Below are 15,058 nucleotides of genomic sequence, written 5' to 3'. Positions count from 1 at the left end.
GGGGCGGGGCAGGGGCGGCGGCGGCGGCGTCGCGCGCAGGCGCGCGCGGGCGCTCGGTTGGGTGCGCGCGGTGCCGCGGGTGCCCTCGCGCCCCTCCGGTGCCGCCGCGCGCGCGATGAACTGGCTGTTCCCGCTCGCCAAGGGCGGCGCCGCCCCCGCCTCCGCCGCGCCGCCCGCGCGCACCGGCCTCCAGCAGCAGCGGCAGCGCCAGGTCGAGTCCCTGCGCGCCGCGCACGCCTCGTGAGTGGCCGCGGCGGGCGCGGGGGCGGGCGCGGGAGGGCCGCACCGTGTCGCCCGTCCCGGGGCCGCGCTGCCTCGGTAGCGTGTCGTGTCCCCCTGTGCGCGGACACGGGGAGCCGGCTGCGCCCCGTCCCCTCCCCGTGAGGCCTGGCTGGCTCCTCGCGGCCGTGTGGGTAAACAGGGCCCCCGAGCGAGCCGGCGGCGCCGCAGCCCGGGCCGGCCCAGCCCCGCGCTGTCCCGGGGCCGAAGGGTCCCGCCGGGCGGGGCTGCGGGGTCCCCGGCGGAGGACGGTGCGATGTGGGACCCCGCGGGCTGGGAGGAAGAATCGGAAACTGAAAGTCCAGTTGGCTGTCGGGGAGGCGTCCCCGCTGGCTGCGGTGTGGCCCGGGCGGGTGATCGGGCGCAGGTCGACGTGCCGGTTTCACTTGCCATTGACCCGAAAGCCGGCTGACGGGTTGTAATGTCTTCTAAGAGGCGCGACTGCGTCTTGGGATAAAACCTCTCTGGAAGCTGCTTGTAATAGCGTAGTTGATTAAAAGTTGAGACTAAAGCATAGAGCCTTAGGGAGATGTGTGTCACAGTGGCCTGCCAGCAGTGGCACAGTGGCATAGCAGCCCTACTGGCCTTACGAACTGTTTTTCCTGGTGTTCAGTGCTACCTACTAAAAACTGGCTGCATCTTAAAACCTAGTTTTGTTTAGATGGTCAGAGGAGGCCAGTTGTGTTTACTCCTGTTCAACATCCACAATTTTAAGGACAGTTTATTCTGAGGTGCCCCCTCTTGGCAGTATTCTGCCCTGTTTCACCTAGTCTTTTAAAACTCCTGGCATTTTGAAAGGAGACCCACATTTCATACATTTGAAGTTATAGTTTCCATGAAGTAAGCATTCTACTGACATACAACTTCCTAGGATTTCTGTAGAACTGAAATGGTAGCTGCCTCCAAAATAATTCAGAAAAAGGACAGAGAATGCTTTCTGTCACATCAGACTGACACTAGCAGTGGAAGAGATTCTAAATGCATTTCCAAGTTTAATAACTGCAGATAGTTTGCTTTCCTAATATTTTGAATTGTCACATAAGAAACATAAATATGATGGTATTTTAAGTATTGTTGCTTTAATAAGTCTGTTCAGAGCCAATTTCACAGATATTTTGGAGACAGTTCGCTTTTTTAAGGAGCTGTTCCTGTGGGCATATAGGACCTTAGTAAACGTAAAAGTTTTTGTTGGGCTGGCCTTACTTGGTCTTTTGTTGATACCCACTTCTTTAAAATCTGGCAGTGAGATGAGCTCGTCCTGAATTAAATCCCCAAAAAGGGCATCCATTTCTCTCAGTCAGCTTGCTGAAGTGGTTTGCTAATGTTTGTGAAGGCACCAGCTCAAGCATAGGCAGAGAGGGAATGGATGCTGTAGCCAGGAATTTGGGTGAGGGGTAGGGAGATGGTAACTGCCCAAATGTCATTCCTTTATCAGTATTGTTGTTGCTTTTCACCAGAATGCTCAAAATTCTTGGTGTGGTGTAGTTAACTAAGTTAGTCAAGTTTGGTTTGTGTTGTCTTAGGTCATAAAAGCTCAGGTATGTGTGATCTTTATTTCAGCAAAGCAGCTAGCGTTCCTGTACACAGTCCCTCTCAGATTAGGAGCTTAAAATAAAATCTTTGCATTTCAAAAAGAGGTTTTTTTACATTTACTGTTTTTCTAGACAAAGTTAAGAATGTATCATTTTTCCAGTGCACTCATTCCCACTTGGGGAAGCGGCAGCTAAGGTTATTAGTTCAAGATTTTTCCTAAGCAGGGTTATGACCGTTCGAACAGTTCAATGAGATTCTGGCTTTCTTGTTCCTCACTCCCTGTCCTCATCTTCCTCCCCAGTTTCCACATGAGTGAAGTGTAATTATATACCTTTCTCAAAAGGATTTTGCAGCAGGCTAATGAGAAGTGTGGCAGATGATTACAGGGCAGGAATATGCGTAAGAGATTCTGGGGAGAATCCTTCAGTTACGAGTGGGAAGGTGCACTGTGTGTGTTGTAACACAGCAGAACCCTTGATTTGAATTCTCCTATGCTGAAGGTATTTGATATTTTCTTCAAATAGCATGTGATTTCACAGGGAAAGAGCAAATACTGTGTTGTCTATGAGAGGAATAAGATCAGGCTGCAGAAAGCAAGATTCATAGCTGAGTTAGTGTCTTACTCCCATTTGTTCCCCAAGCTCTTAAAGACTTGGTTTTGAAGCCTTAAATTGTATGCCCCAGTAGTACTTTGGAAGGACACAAAACACTCCCAATACTACTCTTAAAACACATTTGCAGGTAATGTGTTTTGGCTTTCTTGAGAATCTTCCATTTTTATGGAGTATACCTGGCAGTGGATGGAGGAGCATTTCTGAAGTTGGATCAAAAGATGTTTTCTGGGAGCACCCATCTGCCGTTATTTGCCATTGGAGCTGCGTTCCCTCCCCTGTATAAGGAAGCCTTAGGTTACAGAGAAGAGTATTATTAACCAGGTGCAAGCAGGGAAAATACATGGAAGAGCAATCAGTCTGCTTTTAGTTTGTTTTGATTAAGGAAGCTTGTTTTCTGTCCTCCTGTCTTTTACTCTCAGCTTAGATACGTTCGTATTGTCTAGAAATTCTGCTTCTGAGCTAAGTCTTCATCTCCACCTCCTCCACATTCTCTGGGATGCTCTCTTTCAAATAGTCTTGCTGTGCGTAGAAATTGTAGAATGCTTTGGGTATTGAAATCAACTTCCTATTAGTGTAGCTCATTTCAAGATTTTTCCCTCTGTAATTTACCTGTTGCAGGAAGAATAAATTTGGATTTGACCTTACTAGATTTTGTCAGGCTTCTGAGTGTTTTCAGGAGGACCTGGGTCTTGAGTGTCACTGGAGCTTTACCCTGTTGAATATAACTCTACTCCAGATAATTCTTGAGAGCTTGGTGCATATAGTAAAAACTACTGTTAAATATTAGGCTAATCTAATAAGGAAGAATTCCTAGGCTAATAAGTGTTCTGCATATTGGTCTGAAGGCAGTGTTGCAGAGCAATGTGAACCTGATATAATGCCTTGGTAAAGTAAATGTTTAATCAGGTAAAATTCAGTATATTAAAAAACCACTAATGTATTGTCTTAAATTAAGCCAGTAGTGGGAGAAAGATAAGTTGAGATTGTTGTCAGAAGTGTGAGTAGTGTGATTTCTATATCCTTTGCTTGTGACCATGTATGAGGTTTAAATTTTAAATCCACTATTTTTTTTCATTAATCTTAATATTCAATATAGAATGCTGAAGATGATTAGCTTACTCCAGCATTTTCAATTTTGTTCTTACAGGGCTTTTCAAAACTAAACTGAATACAAATGTCTGAGATCATGCTTGTTTCTTTTAGACTTTTAGCTGTTACATTGACCATCCAATGGATGCTAACAATTTTTTCTTTGACAGCATTGCAGAAATACAGAAAGATGTGGAATATCGACTGCCATTCACTGTAAACAACTTGACAATTAATATTAACATGTAAGTAGAGTGGACTGTATCTATGCACATTTTGAAAATTAAAATTGTTCTAAAAAAAAAAAAAGTGGTAATAGAAAGTAAGCTGCTCCCAGCTCATAATTAATTTCAGGACCCATAACCTCGATTTCTATTAGTGGTTATAGTGATGTGGGTGGAATTGACTCTGTACAAGATGCAGATGTTCAACTGAGAGCAAAATCATATTTTACTGTTCTCAGTTCCTAAGATAGCTGTGTGATTTTAGTTGAAGATAACTAGGGGAAAATGCTTGAGGATTTCTGATAACTTTGATTCCCTGCCACTGAAAATAAACTTGATTGGTAATTTCTTAGTCTGCTGTAACTACATACTCTTACCCTGGTGAAGTTTCTGGATCATAACTCAAGTGATTTATTGTAATATTTCCTGTGAATTTACTTTGGGGGCCACTTGCTCTGGCAAGTATTGATAGTATTCTGTTCACAAGTTTTATATTACTTTGCCCTGCAGAGTTTGCCTAATATTCTTAAAGGCTACACTGCATTGTATTTGTAGTAATAACATTTGTATTTGAAAATGTTCTTGTTATGCTACAGCTTCTTTGTTGTCTATCAGTTGATCAGACCATGTGCTAATAACACCCATCAGTGCCTCTGTGGGCCATGCAGTTAAGAGCTGGACTCAGTGATCCTTGTGGGTCCTTTCCAACTCAGAATATTCTGTGATAATTGCTCCTTTGTTATACTCCAATTTTACCTAGTAAATGCTCTCTTCAGCTTTGTGGAAGTTGTACTTCAAATTTTGTAGCTGAATAATCCTTTTGTATGCTTCATTCATTGTGTACTTGTCCATAACAGTTCTCATAGAAAAGTATGTTTATGTAATTAATAGTACTTTTCCTTTGCATAAGAAGCCTTCTTATGCAAACTTCATCATGGGGTGTCACTGTAGTAATAAATATTATTTTATTTTCAGTTTGCTTCCACCTCAATTTCCTCAGGAAAAACCAGTCATCAGTGTTTTCCCACCTGTGAGACATCATTTAGTGGACAAGCAGGGAGTATATGTGACCGGTCCATTGATAAGTAATGTAAGTGTAATTTGTAGCTTCACACAGATCTACTGTTAATAGCAGTTTTAATACATGTTACACTAGATCATTGTTAATACTCCTGGTAAAAAATATCAGTATAGATCCTAATCTCTTTCAAACTGTATTTCAGGGCCTGAAAACAAATTCAGAAATGTTCAGCAGTAATTCTAATTATTCTTTTACTGATACCATTTCTGACTTGAGTATTCCATGTATTTAAAACTATTTTAAGTTATGAGTGCTTAGAAAATTACTATCACACTTTTTGGGCTATTTTTAATTGCACAGTTCTTCCAATTACATTCCAGTGTATTCCAAATAAAGGAGAGGGATGCTTTAAGACAGTTTTGTAACATAGTTCTTTCTAGCCTAATCCTATTAGAATGGCGTCACAGTTTTAGCTCGAATATTCAGGATTTTAATATGCTGGTCTTTTTTGTCAACAAGATTGTTCTATTTTTTTTTTTTTGAGTGGATGGAGGTTCTGACTCTTTTAGAATGTAGTTAGTGCCTCTGTCCTCGGACATTTTAATTTTTTTTCCTCTTCTGTTGTTTACAGAAATGTAACTTGCTAACTAAAGTGGGAATTTTTGGTTATTCAATAGGAATGTGGTACCTCATTGACTCTCCACTAATAATGGAATATACAAAAGACTTAGTTTCTGTTCAGTTCTGGGTTGCTTTATCACTTTATTTGGAACTTATGTACATACAGTTTGGATTAACAAGTATGTCTGAAATAGCTTTTCAACACTGTCACGTGGGTATAATAAACAATCAAGTTCAGCACATTTTGGAGCTCTTGGATTCCAGACATAATGTTTCTTCTTTATTGGATTTTGTTTTGTGTTTCTCCCAGTTTACAATGCATTCAGATCTTGGAAAAATTATTCAGAGTTTACTGGATGAGTTTTGGAAGAATCCTCCAGTTCTAGCTCCTAGCTCAACATCATTTCCATAGTAAGTTATCTAAACATAATAAATGTCTTAATTTTTTTAAAAGTGGCTAAACTGGTTATAAGGAGGGCAGGGACAGAAGTAATGTAATGGATATACCGGAAGAATTACATTCCCTGTCCTTGCACAATTTCATGTGCATGGTGGATAACCTGATTGTTTTCAGAAGAGACACTAGATTTCATTGGAGTTACTGTATCAACATGCCTGATAGAACTTTATATCCATTTTCTTGAAAAAGAAATTTTTACATTACCAGATGAAATCTAGAATTTGCTGTATCTCATTATCTGAGCAGTTGTGTTTTTTCATATTCTGTTCATAATCTCCCAGGCTTAGGGAAGTTCCTCTTGCACCATGTGCGGCAGAAATTGTGTGATTTAAAGAATTGTATTAAATTCAAATTGTATCAGTACAACTGTGGTTCTCATGGCTGACGGTGATACTAAGTTTAGATGTGGCTGCAGTTGTGAATTTTAAAAAAAAAATCTTTCATGTTATTTAGAAGTAATTATGTGTGTGTTGCCCAAGCTGTTAAATGCTATACCATAAATAAGAGCTAATACATGACACAGATGTTTTTCTCACAACTTTAGGATGGAAACAATTTAAAATTATGCTGTCATAAATTTTTGAGAAGTAGTTTTCTCATAATTAAGAGTGTAAGTGTGTATTTGACTGTTCTACAAGAATGTAGATTGATGGAGTTCTATACTGTATTTCACTATTAGACAGAAAGGCTTATTACATTGGAAATAACTGAGAACAGAAAGTACAAAGTTTATGGCAACTTGAAAATTCATTCTTATGTCTTATATGTGGTCTGGTAATTATAATTCAAATGACAAGTGATGTGCTGCATGCAGCTCATGGTTGTGGTTTTGTTTGTTTTTAGCCTTTTCAACAAACCAGCTGGAATGCCTCCTTTTGCTCCTCAGGGGTTTCCATTTCTCCCTCCATATCCACCTCAAGAAACAAACAGAACAATGGCACCCATGCCCATTTCTGAATCAGTTTCTTCAAGCTACACTACAGACAAGCCTGCTGCTCCCTCCTATGGCTTGATTGCTGATCTGCCGCTGCCTGTTCCGACAGCAGAAGCGGTGCTGCAGGTCGGTGTGCTGAGTTCTGCTGCTTAAGCTGTCAGACACTGGGTATAAGTTCTTTAGGAGCACACAGGGCATTGCTGTAAGAGTCAAGGAAGCACTTAAATGAGTGCACTTCATTGTTTTGCTGGTGCTGGGAAACAAAACTGTCATTCTGGCTTTGATGAAGAATTCTTTAGAACTTGAAGTCAGAGCAACAGGTTTGTCTGAGTTTCAGTGAAACTAGTGTTATGCTAAGGGTCTTTGATTACAGGGGGTTTTGTTTTGGAGCTGCACTCCCCCATAGGGCAGCTGTAGCTGTATCCAACCACAGAAAATGTTTCTTTCTTTTTTTCTTTCCTGCTCAGAACCTATTAGGTAAGGGCAATCTCAAGTCTTTATATGTGGTGTTTTATCTTGTATGTTTTCACTCAAGCTCTCTATTGCTGATGAACTCTGGAAGGAATTTTATTTTAAATAAAGCTTTTTATCTAAATGTTTAGTCTTGAATCAAATCATGTCTATAGAAACAAGTTTTCTTAGGCTTGGAAGGCACTTCTGTGGCTTTATGGAATTTAAATTTTCTACGACTGTTTTTTTCTTGTCTAAAACATTTATTTTCTCAGGGATTATAGCTTTAAAAACCACATAAAAGAGATCAAAATATCAATCTCCTTCTCTGTTCTCACTTCCCTGAGTTTTACTATTTTTCTGTGTATTTCCTCAGTCATTCAACTGTTTTCAAATGAAGGACATGGAAAACTGACTCATCTTTTATGACATGTCACCCCAAATATCTTCAAGCATTTTGTTGCATTGGTTGAGTTGTTTTCTGTTCAGATACTAGTGCTATTGCTTCTTACTGTTTTTCCTGCTTCTTTTGTTGCTAGAAAATATTCATCTTCAGTTCTTGATTAATCAGGTTAAATATCAAGAAACTGCACTTCAAAAATCTACTAAGCATTTCTAAATTTTGATTCAGGTTGGCCAGAATGGATTAACATACAAAATGCCTGATGTTCCTGATACCTTTCCAGAACTCTCAGAACTAAGGTAAACATTCAGAAGGTAGTTGAACATTTTGTAATTATTGAAAGGCACTGTACTGTACTACTGGCCTGTATCTGATATTTGTCAGAAGTCTGTACTCATTACTAAAGGGTTTTGTAGAAATTATAATTAGGGGAACTACCACATACCAAAGTATTGGAGTCAGAAAATAACCCTGTTTTATATTCAAACATGCTGCTTCTTTAGGGTTTTGTCAGCAGGAACAATACTTGATTCAACACCAGGAAAAGGAGTATTTATTTTTACTTTTTCTTACTATCAGTGTTCTGCTGTTTTCTGAGGCCTTGCAAGGGACTTAATTTCTAGTAATTCAATAAGCATAACTTTTGAAGGAGGAAATGGGACAGCTTGAGGCTGGTTCAAAAATTACATTCTCCTAAGTATCAAAGGACTGTAGTGCAAGGTAAATGGGGAACTGTTCTGTGAGCAGCTCAACATGTTCATGGGAGGCTGGGTTATACAAATCCAGGTGCTAAATGTGTCTGCTGTCCCAGTGCAAATCACTGCTACATCTAAATACTTTGTACACATACAACACAGATATTTTCACCTGTTTGTCTTTATTCAAACAAACTGTATTAGTTATTACTCCCAGCAGATCAGAGTCAGATCTAATGAGACAGTTCTGTGAGGTAGAATAGGTTACAAATTTCCCATCAATTCCTTCAGATCTCACATATTTCTGGTGGTGTTGTAGTTCAGCAATTGAAAACTCTGTCCTTTCAACTGGAGTTGCTTTTTCTTTTCCTTTGACACTTTCCAAAGAGCCTGTTAAGTTTAGCTGACTTAGCTTTTAAGTTCTGGCAGCATCCTCATTACATAACAGCACATTAAGACTTTTGCAGGGAACTGTAATTTGTTAAATGCTATTCTTAAAATATTCTAATCAAGCCTAGTCCTTTCAAGAAGACTGGATTAAAATTCCATGATTCGTCTGTTGGTAGTTTAGTTGAATGACAGTGGTGTATTGCAGCTGTTGTGAATAGTTCTGTTCTGTATGGATTGCACAGTTTTGGTATAAGGGGATTTTTGAGTGGTCTTTGTGAGAAAGGATCAGGAGCTGCCCCTGTGCCAGGCACAGCTGGTTTAGCAGCAGACCCACTGCAGGACTGCGGAGTCCATTAGTGAAGTAGGCGCTGTCTCTGAAAACATTTTAGAAAGAGCAGAGGCCATGAGGATTGAGAGGAGGAATGGAAAACTGTGATAATCCTGCAAACACCAAGGTCAGAGAAGAAGAGGGAGAAGGAGGTGCTCCAAGTACCAGAGCAGTTACTTTTCCACAGCCCACAGAAGTTTTGGAAAAGGCTGCAGTAGAGCAGGTATTTTTAAAATGTACCCTGTAGCTGAGAGGACTGTGCTGGAGCAGTTACCCACACTGCAGTCCAGGAAAGACCCAATATTGGAGCAGGCAGATATGCCCTAAAGGAAGCTGCAGCCAGGTATTACCCAGACTGGAGTAGTCTCTCCTGCCAGGAACTGATTGCAGTCTGTGGAGCAGAGGTGAAGTGTGAGAAAGGAGAAGCAGAGATGAACTGTTAGGGACTGACTGCTACACTTGCAGTTCCCCCTTTGCCCCAAGGAGAGGGAGACGGGAAGGTAGTTAGGCATGAAGGAATGAGGTTGAGCCTGAGGAAAAATGGAGCAAAGTGTTTTAGTTTTTGACTTTCTTGCTTACCATCCAACTCTTACTGTAATTGACAATAAATTCAGTTAAATTTTTCTGAGTGTGTTTTGTGTGTGATTGTAACTGGTAAGTGACTTCAATATTTTTATCTCAGCTCCTGAGATTTTCCTCCGTAGCCTGTTGAGGAGGGGGACTGAGAGAGCAGCTGTGTGGGCATCTGGTAGCTTGACACAGTCAACCCACTCTAGTAGCATTATGGGAAGTAAGGCTTGAAATGGGAGATATTTGTTAACATGCTGCTTTTTAAATTCACTGCTGCATATAGTAGAGCCCAAGGAGAAAGAGGAAAAATAAGTTGTGGTGAAGTATCATGTATTTGTAAAGTGCCAAAAAATGCCTCAAATTTTGGAAGAAATTAATTATTTACATGTGATGTTTTCAAATTTATATGTACTTTCTTTCTGTTTGAGTACAGTATATCACAGCTGACCAGTATGAATGAGCAAGAGGAGGTGTTACTGGAACAGTTTGTAACTCTTCCACAGCTGAAGCAAGTCATTACTGATAGAGATGAGTTAGTGAAAAGCATTGAAGAGCTGGCAAGTAAGCTGTCAAAATGTTAACATGTGTGGCTTTGTTCTGTGAACTAAATCCTTTAAAAAAAGTAGTAATGGTGATTTTATTTTTCAGAAAAAAACCTGTTGCTGGAGCCTAGCCTTGAAGCAAAAAGACAGACAGTGTTGGATAAAGTAAGTTAACAATAAAATCATCTTCAGAAATATGAGTGGTAATATCTGGAGCTTTTTCAAGGTGATAATGTTCCTTTTCTTCTTTCTTCCAGTATGAGCAACTCACACAAATGAAAGCAGCCTTTGAAAAAAAGATGCAAAGACAGCATGAACTTAGTGAGGTATAATTCCTACATGGCATCCTTTAAGAATACTTCAATAAATCTGAAGTTTTGAATTGTATCTTTAACCATTAATAATATTATTTTGGTTTAACTCTCATTTAATATGCAGTAGATTAAGTATTTCATCAAATATGAAAAAAATTGAATCATGTACCAAAAAGTTAAAAGCAAAATAATGGTTTTCCTATTGGCTTTTTATTTTTTACTGCTACAATAGAAGCAAAGTTGGAAGAAAAGAGTGATCTACATCTAGAACTGTTTAGTACAATCCCAGTCCAAACCAGTTTTAAGAACAGAGTAATTTTTAAAGAAGGCATGTTCAATTAATGGTACTCATTTAACATAATGAGCTTGTAAAGCTATACCAGATGAAAGGGCTCAATAACTTCAGGAACTTAAATTCTGCAGTTCACTAGGAATGCTTATTTCAGGCAGTATGTTCTATGTGCTGTCAAACCTTGCACGTTCTACAGTGCAAATAGAGCAGAAGTTCTTACTTCAGAAAGTATTCAAGGAGAATAATTTCTTGGTATGTTTACCAGGGTATTCATTAGAAGATATAACTTCTGATAAACCACTTTCTACACTGAAATCTTCGTAATTTGCAAGACTCATCACCTGAGAATGCAACAGTCCATCAGTTTAGTATGCATAGTACCTGAATTCCAAAATGCCCCCAAAATAACAAAACAAATTAAAAAAAAAAGTGGGCAGAGGTAGTTGACATGGATAAACTACCTATTTTTGCAAGAAACCATTCAAGAACAGGACATAATATCACACTGCTGAAGTCCTTTTTCTTTTTTCTAAATCTGATTTGCTGATTCAATTTAATGATGGATAGGAGGCTGAGAGTTGAGGAGTAGCAGTTGAATTTTTCTGCCTTTTTTCCATATATGCTATATCTTCATGTAGTGATGTTTGCTGTGCACTACATGGTATCTCCTGCTCTCTTTCCTTCAAATTTCCAAACAAGTATTTTTACTTGTGTTGAGTGAATTTTAGTCATCTTCTATTAGAGCAAACTCTCCATATTTTGTACATGACTAATTTAACAGGAAATTTTTTATTACATTAAGGTTTTAAAGTACCTAAGTAAAAGATTTTTCATAGGGTAGATGAAGGTTAGGCCAAGCATCTAAAATATGTCTGGCTCTGTACAGACTCCTACTGGATGTGAATCACGTCCTCTTTAACTGCCCAGCTATATTTGAGAAAAAATAATGAAATTGAATGCAATAAACAGAAGTAAGATTTGAGGTTTATAAGAACAGAAAAATGAGTATACTGATTTAGATTAGCAATCCATCTACTTCTTGAGTAGGTGCTTTTTGCTTTCCTGTCTTCTCGAAGAAGAAGGGTACATTTCAAGGGTATTTAAAAGCTGAACAGTAAGTGCTTTTTTAACCTTTTTATACTTCTCAGGTTCACAACTGATTCTCAAAAGTAGACCCTATTTATTGAAGACACTTGAAATGTTAGTTCTACTCAGAAATCATGCACTTGAGAACTTGTCAAATTTCCAAGCTGGATGCTTTCTACACTGTAGGGTAAAAGTTGAAAAACTTCCTTCATTTGTGTGAATGATTGTGTATCAAGACCTAAATTAGCAACACTTTTCTCACTTTGAAACCTTTCTAGTTTAACAAGCTGTGCTGTAATTTGGAGATAGAACTTCATCTGTTTACTTAGGCTTTTATGTAATAATAGTGCTCTATCCACATATTCCATATTTGTATAGTCATTTATCTTCTTGGAAATGTAAGTTTTAATGGACAGGCTAATATTACATTGTACTTTTTATTTTCTTAGAGTTGCAGTCCAAGTGCTCTGCAGGCCAGACTTAAAGTAGCTGCTCATGAAGCTGAAGAGGAGTCTGATACTATTGCAGAAGACTTCTTGGAAGGCAAAACAGAGATAGATGACTTTCTTAGTAGTTTCATGGAAAAGAGAACGGTATGTAATATACAAGTAGTTCTAACCCACAACATGTACAACACACAGTGAATAAATTTAGGACTTCTTTTTTTAAGAGTTTGAGCAGTCCTGTGATACAAAACAGAGCTTTAGTGATCTTTGACAAAAGAAAAGAAATATCCTTAATGGCTTCAGTTTATTTAAACTATAATCTGCATTTCAAAGGCACATACTTTTAAGATGGGAGTGCAAAGGTCTCCTGCATTAGACCATATTCATGTGCTGTTGCAGATATTTTTGTGCCAATTTCTCCTGTATCTTGCCTAGATATAGGGGAAGATAGCCACATGGTAAATTTCAAATTTGGAAGGTTGACATAAACTGGCATGTTGCATTAAACAAACCTTAATGTTTAATTTATTAAACTTCTTAAACAATTCTGTTGATGGCTATCATCAAATAAGTAACTGAGGTTCAAAAACCACCATTCTTGTTCATGCTGTGACAAAAGTAACTTACCAAGTAGTGTACCTTTCTTTAAAGGTACCCAATAAACGCATTTTGTAACGTTGGAAACAATCCTCTTATAAACAATTTTGGATAGAATAATGTTATCTGTATAGACCATAATTCAGCCCAAAGCTTGGAAGGGAGGTAGGTCAGGTGGGGTTTTCTTTCTTTAAAGAGTCTGTAAAGTAGCTAAAATCATTAAGGAGAAACTGCAGTATGCATTATAAAAAACTGCATTTAGAATTCAGTCTTGTATGTCTTGTTTCATAGCTCTGCCACTGCAGACGAGCCAAAGAGGAAAAACTTCAACAGGCAATAGCAATGCACAGCCAATTTCATGCTCCGCTATAGGTAAACTTGGTTTGTTAAACAATTTACTTTGTTACACACCTGGTAACTGCAAATGGATTTGTTACAGTGTTTGTTGTTCTAATAACACTTTCTGTGGAAGTCAAGTATGTTCTGCATCTGTTGTTACTTGTATTTAAAATATAACTTCTGGAGAAATTAAAATGTCTAATCATTATTTGTCTTTACAGACTTCCTGCAAACTGCACCTGCCAAGAGAACGAATGAAAATCCCAATAAAGCACACTTTTTAATAACTATAATTTGCAAATAAGCATTTCATCTTATCTGGTTGTATTTATAGAAGAGATTGTATACAGAGTTGGGATGGTTTTTGTACAAATTAGAATGTCTCTTTATATTCTCATTGTACTCAAGAATCCTTCTATTGCAATCTTTGCATTAATTTCTTGTATTTATTGTTGATAGTTATAATATTTAAGTTCCCTGCTGCTATACTCCATTTGTTCAGAGATTAAATATCTAAACATGTAATTTTGACTAGCTTTTTACATTTTTATAAAAACATAATTCATATCTTTTGTATTTTGAATTTTAACCATAGATTTGGCTTAATCTGTGGAAGACTAAGTGTTGACAGGACTTTGGAAACTAAACAAATTCTTAATGGAGATTGCCAGTGGATTCACAAGCTGTCTTTTCTTGAAGCCAAAATATTAAAGAACAAGTTTTTTTACTTCTGAGTAATAATAGAAAACTAAGTATAGCTTGTATTGTGTTTTGGATAAGTAGATTGGGGATTAAGCAAAGGATGTGTTGGAGAAAATTATATTGGAATCAGAATAAATGATGCATAGATTTGGTATGTTGCTTAGTAGCACTGATGCACTGATTTCAAGAGTGGTTTGGTACCTACCACTAATTAAACACAATTTTCATCTAACAAGTTCATTTTCTTTTTTTTCGTTCATAAAGGAATAATAAGCAGGTCACCTTCCTGTTTCTGTTTTATGCAATATAAATAAGTTCATCATGTGAGGAACTCAGAAACACTTTAGAAAAACTAGTTCTGAAGTTCTTTGGAAAATAGTTATTTTTTCTAATGTTAAAAAACAAAGCAACTAATTTGGTTGGAATTCCATAGTGTCATATGGTAAGGCAAATGATCAGATTTGGAAGTAAAACTCAATTCTGTGCTTTAATCAATGAATCTTGCCTCTGGTAAGCTGACAGTCTTGGGATGGGGTATATCTGGTGGGAATGGATAGGACCAAATGCAGTGTTCTATAGGAGAAAAATACAGGTCCTAAATACATGCATGTATTTTCTCTCTTGCTATTGAGAGAAGACACTTTCTTAACATTCTCAATGCATTAGGTTTTCATGGAGACAGTCAAGAAGGAAGGAGGAGGAGGAGTAGAAGGAATGGTACAATTTTGAGAGTTGTAAATAGGATAAAGTGCTGATTAAGTGATGTGTCAGAAATCCTGCTTCTTTCTTGTCAGGAAGCAGTCTGGAGATAAACCTCTTAGCCAAGACTCTACCTGTGTGTTACCTAGATAGGATCACAGGACATGGCAGGTTCAAATCTCAGACTACAATCTAAGCATGTGCTTTTCTATATCACTGATCTTCAGTCCTAAACTTTATATTCTTCCAGCAAAATGTGATATTTCTTCTGAATGGAGAAAAGTGAGTAAGGAAAATCATGTGAGTGCAAAAATCTGTTCCACAGGCTAGTGGGTCTTCAGTCTCAGCCCTGCCTTTCGTTACACTTATGTGGTTGTCCTAAGCTGTTGCTTCTCAGGGTGAGTGAACTGTTCACTGGTATTTTATAGGA

General features: G+C 38.4%; 1 protein-coding gene across 1 annotated transcript; it reads left to right on the top strand.

Moving 5' to 3' along the window:
- Nucleotides 1-20: 20 nt before the first annotated feature.
- On the top strand, nucleotides 21-14,088 carry VPS37A (VPS37A subunit of ESCRT-I). Its single transcript, XM_064418063.1, has 12 exons — nucleotides 21-240; nucleotides 3,686-3,760; nucleotides 4,715-4,829; nucleotides 5,692-5,792; nucleotides 6,685-6,901; nucleotides 7,857-7,927; nucleotides 10,045-10,172; nucleotides 10,260-10,318; nucleotides 10,411-10,479; nucleotides 12,295-12,438; nucleotides 13,180-13,260; nucleotides 13,449-14,088. The coding sequence occupies exons 1-11, from the start codon at nucleotides 116-118 to the stop codon at nucleotides 13,258-13,260; spliced, it is 1,185 nt and encodes a 394-aa protein (XP_064274133.1). The 5' UTR covers nucleotides 21-115; the 3' UTR covers nucleotides 13,449-14,088.
- The last annotated feature ends 970 nt before the right edge of the window (nucleotides 14,089-15,058 follow it).

Source organism: Passer domesticus, chromosome 4, assembly GCF_036417665.1.
Source record: "Passer domesticus isolate bPasDom1 chromosome 4, bPasDom1.hap1, whole genome shotgun sequence".
Taxonomy (NCBI): domain Eukaryota; kingdom Metazoa; phylum Chordata; class Aves; order Passeriformes; family Passeridae; genus Passer; species Passer domesticus.
The sequence above is the reverse complement of the archived record's forward strand: the minus strand, read 5'-3'. Positions and strand labels throughout refer to the sequence as shown.

Coding starts and splice junctions, on each gene's coding strand:
- VPS37A (XM_064418063.1), top strand. CDS start 116: ATGAACTGGCTGTTCCCGCTCGCCAAGGGCGGCGCCGCCCCCGCCTCC. Junction 3,761..4,714: donor TTGACAATTAATATTAACAT/GTAAGTAGAGTG, acceptor TTTTATTTTCAG/TTTGCTTCCACCTCAATTTC. Junction 10,319..10,410: donor GACAGACAGTGTTGGATAAA/GTAAGTTAACAA, acceptor TCTTTCTTCCAG/TATGAGCAACTCACACAAAT.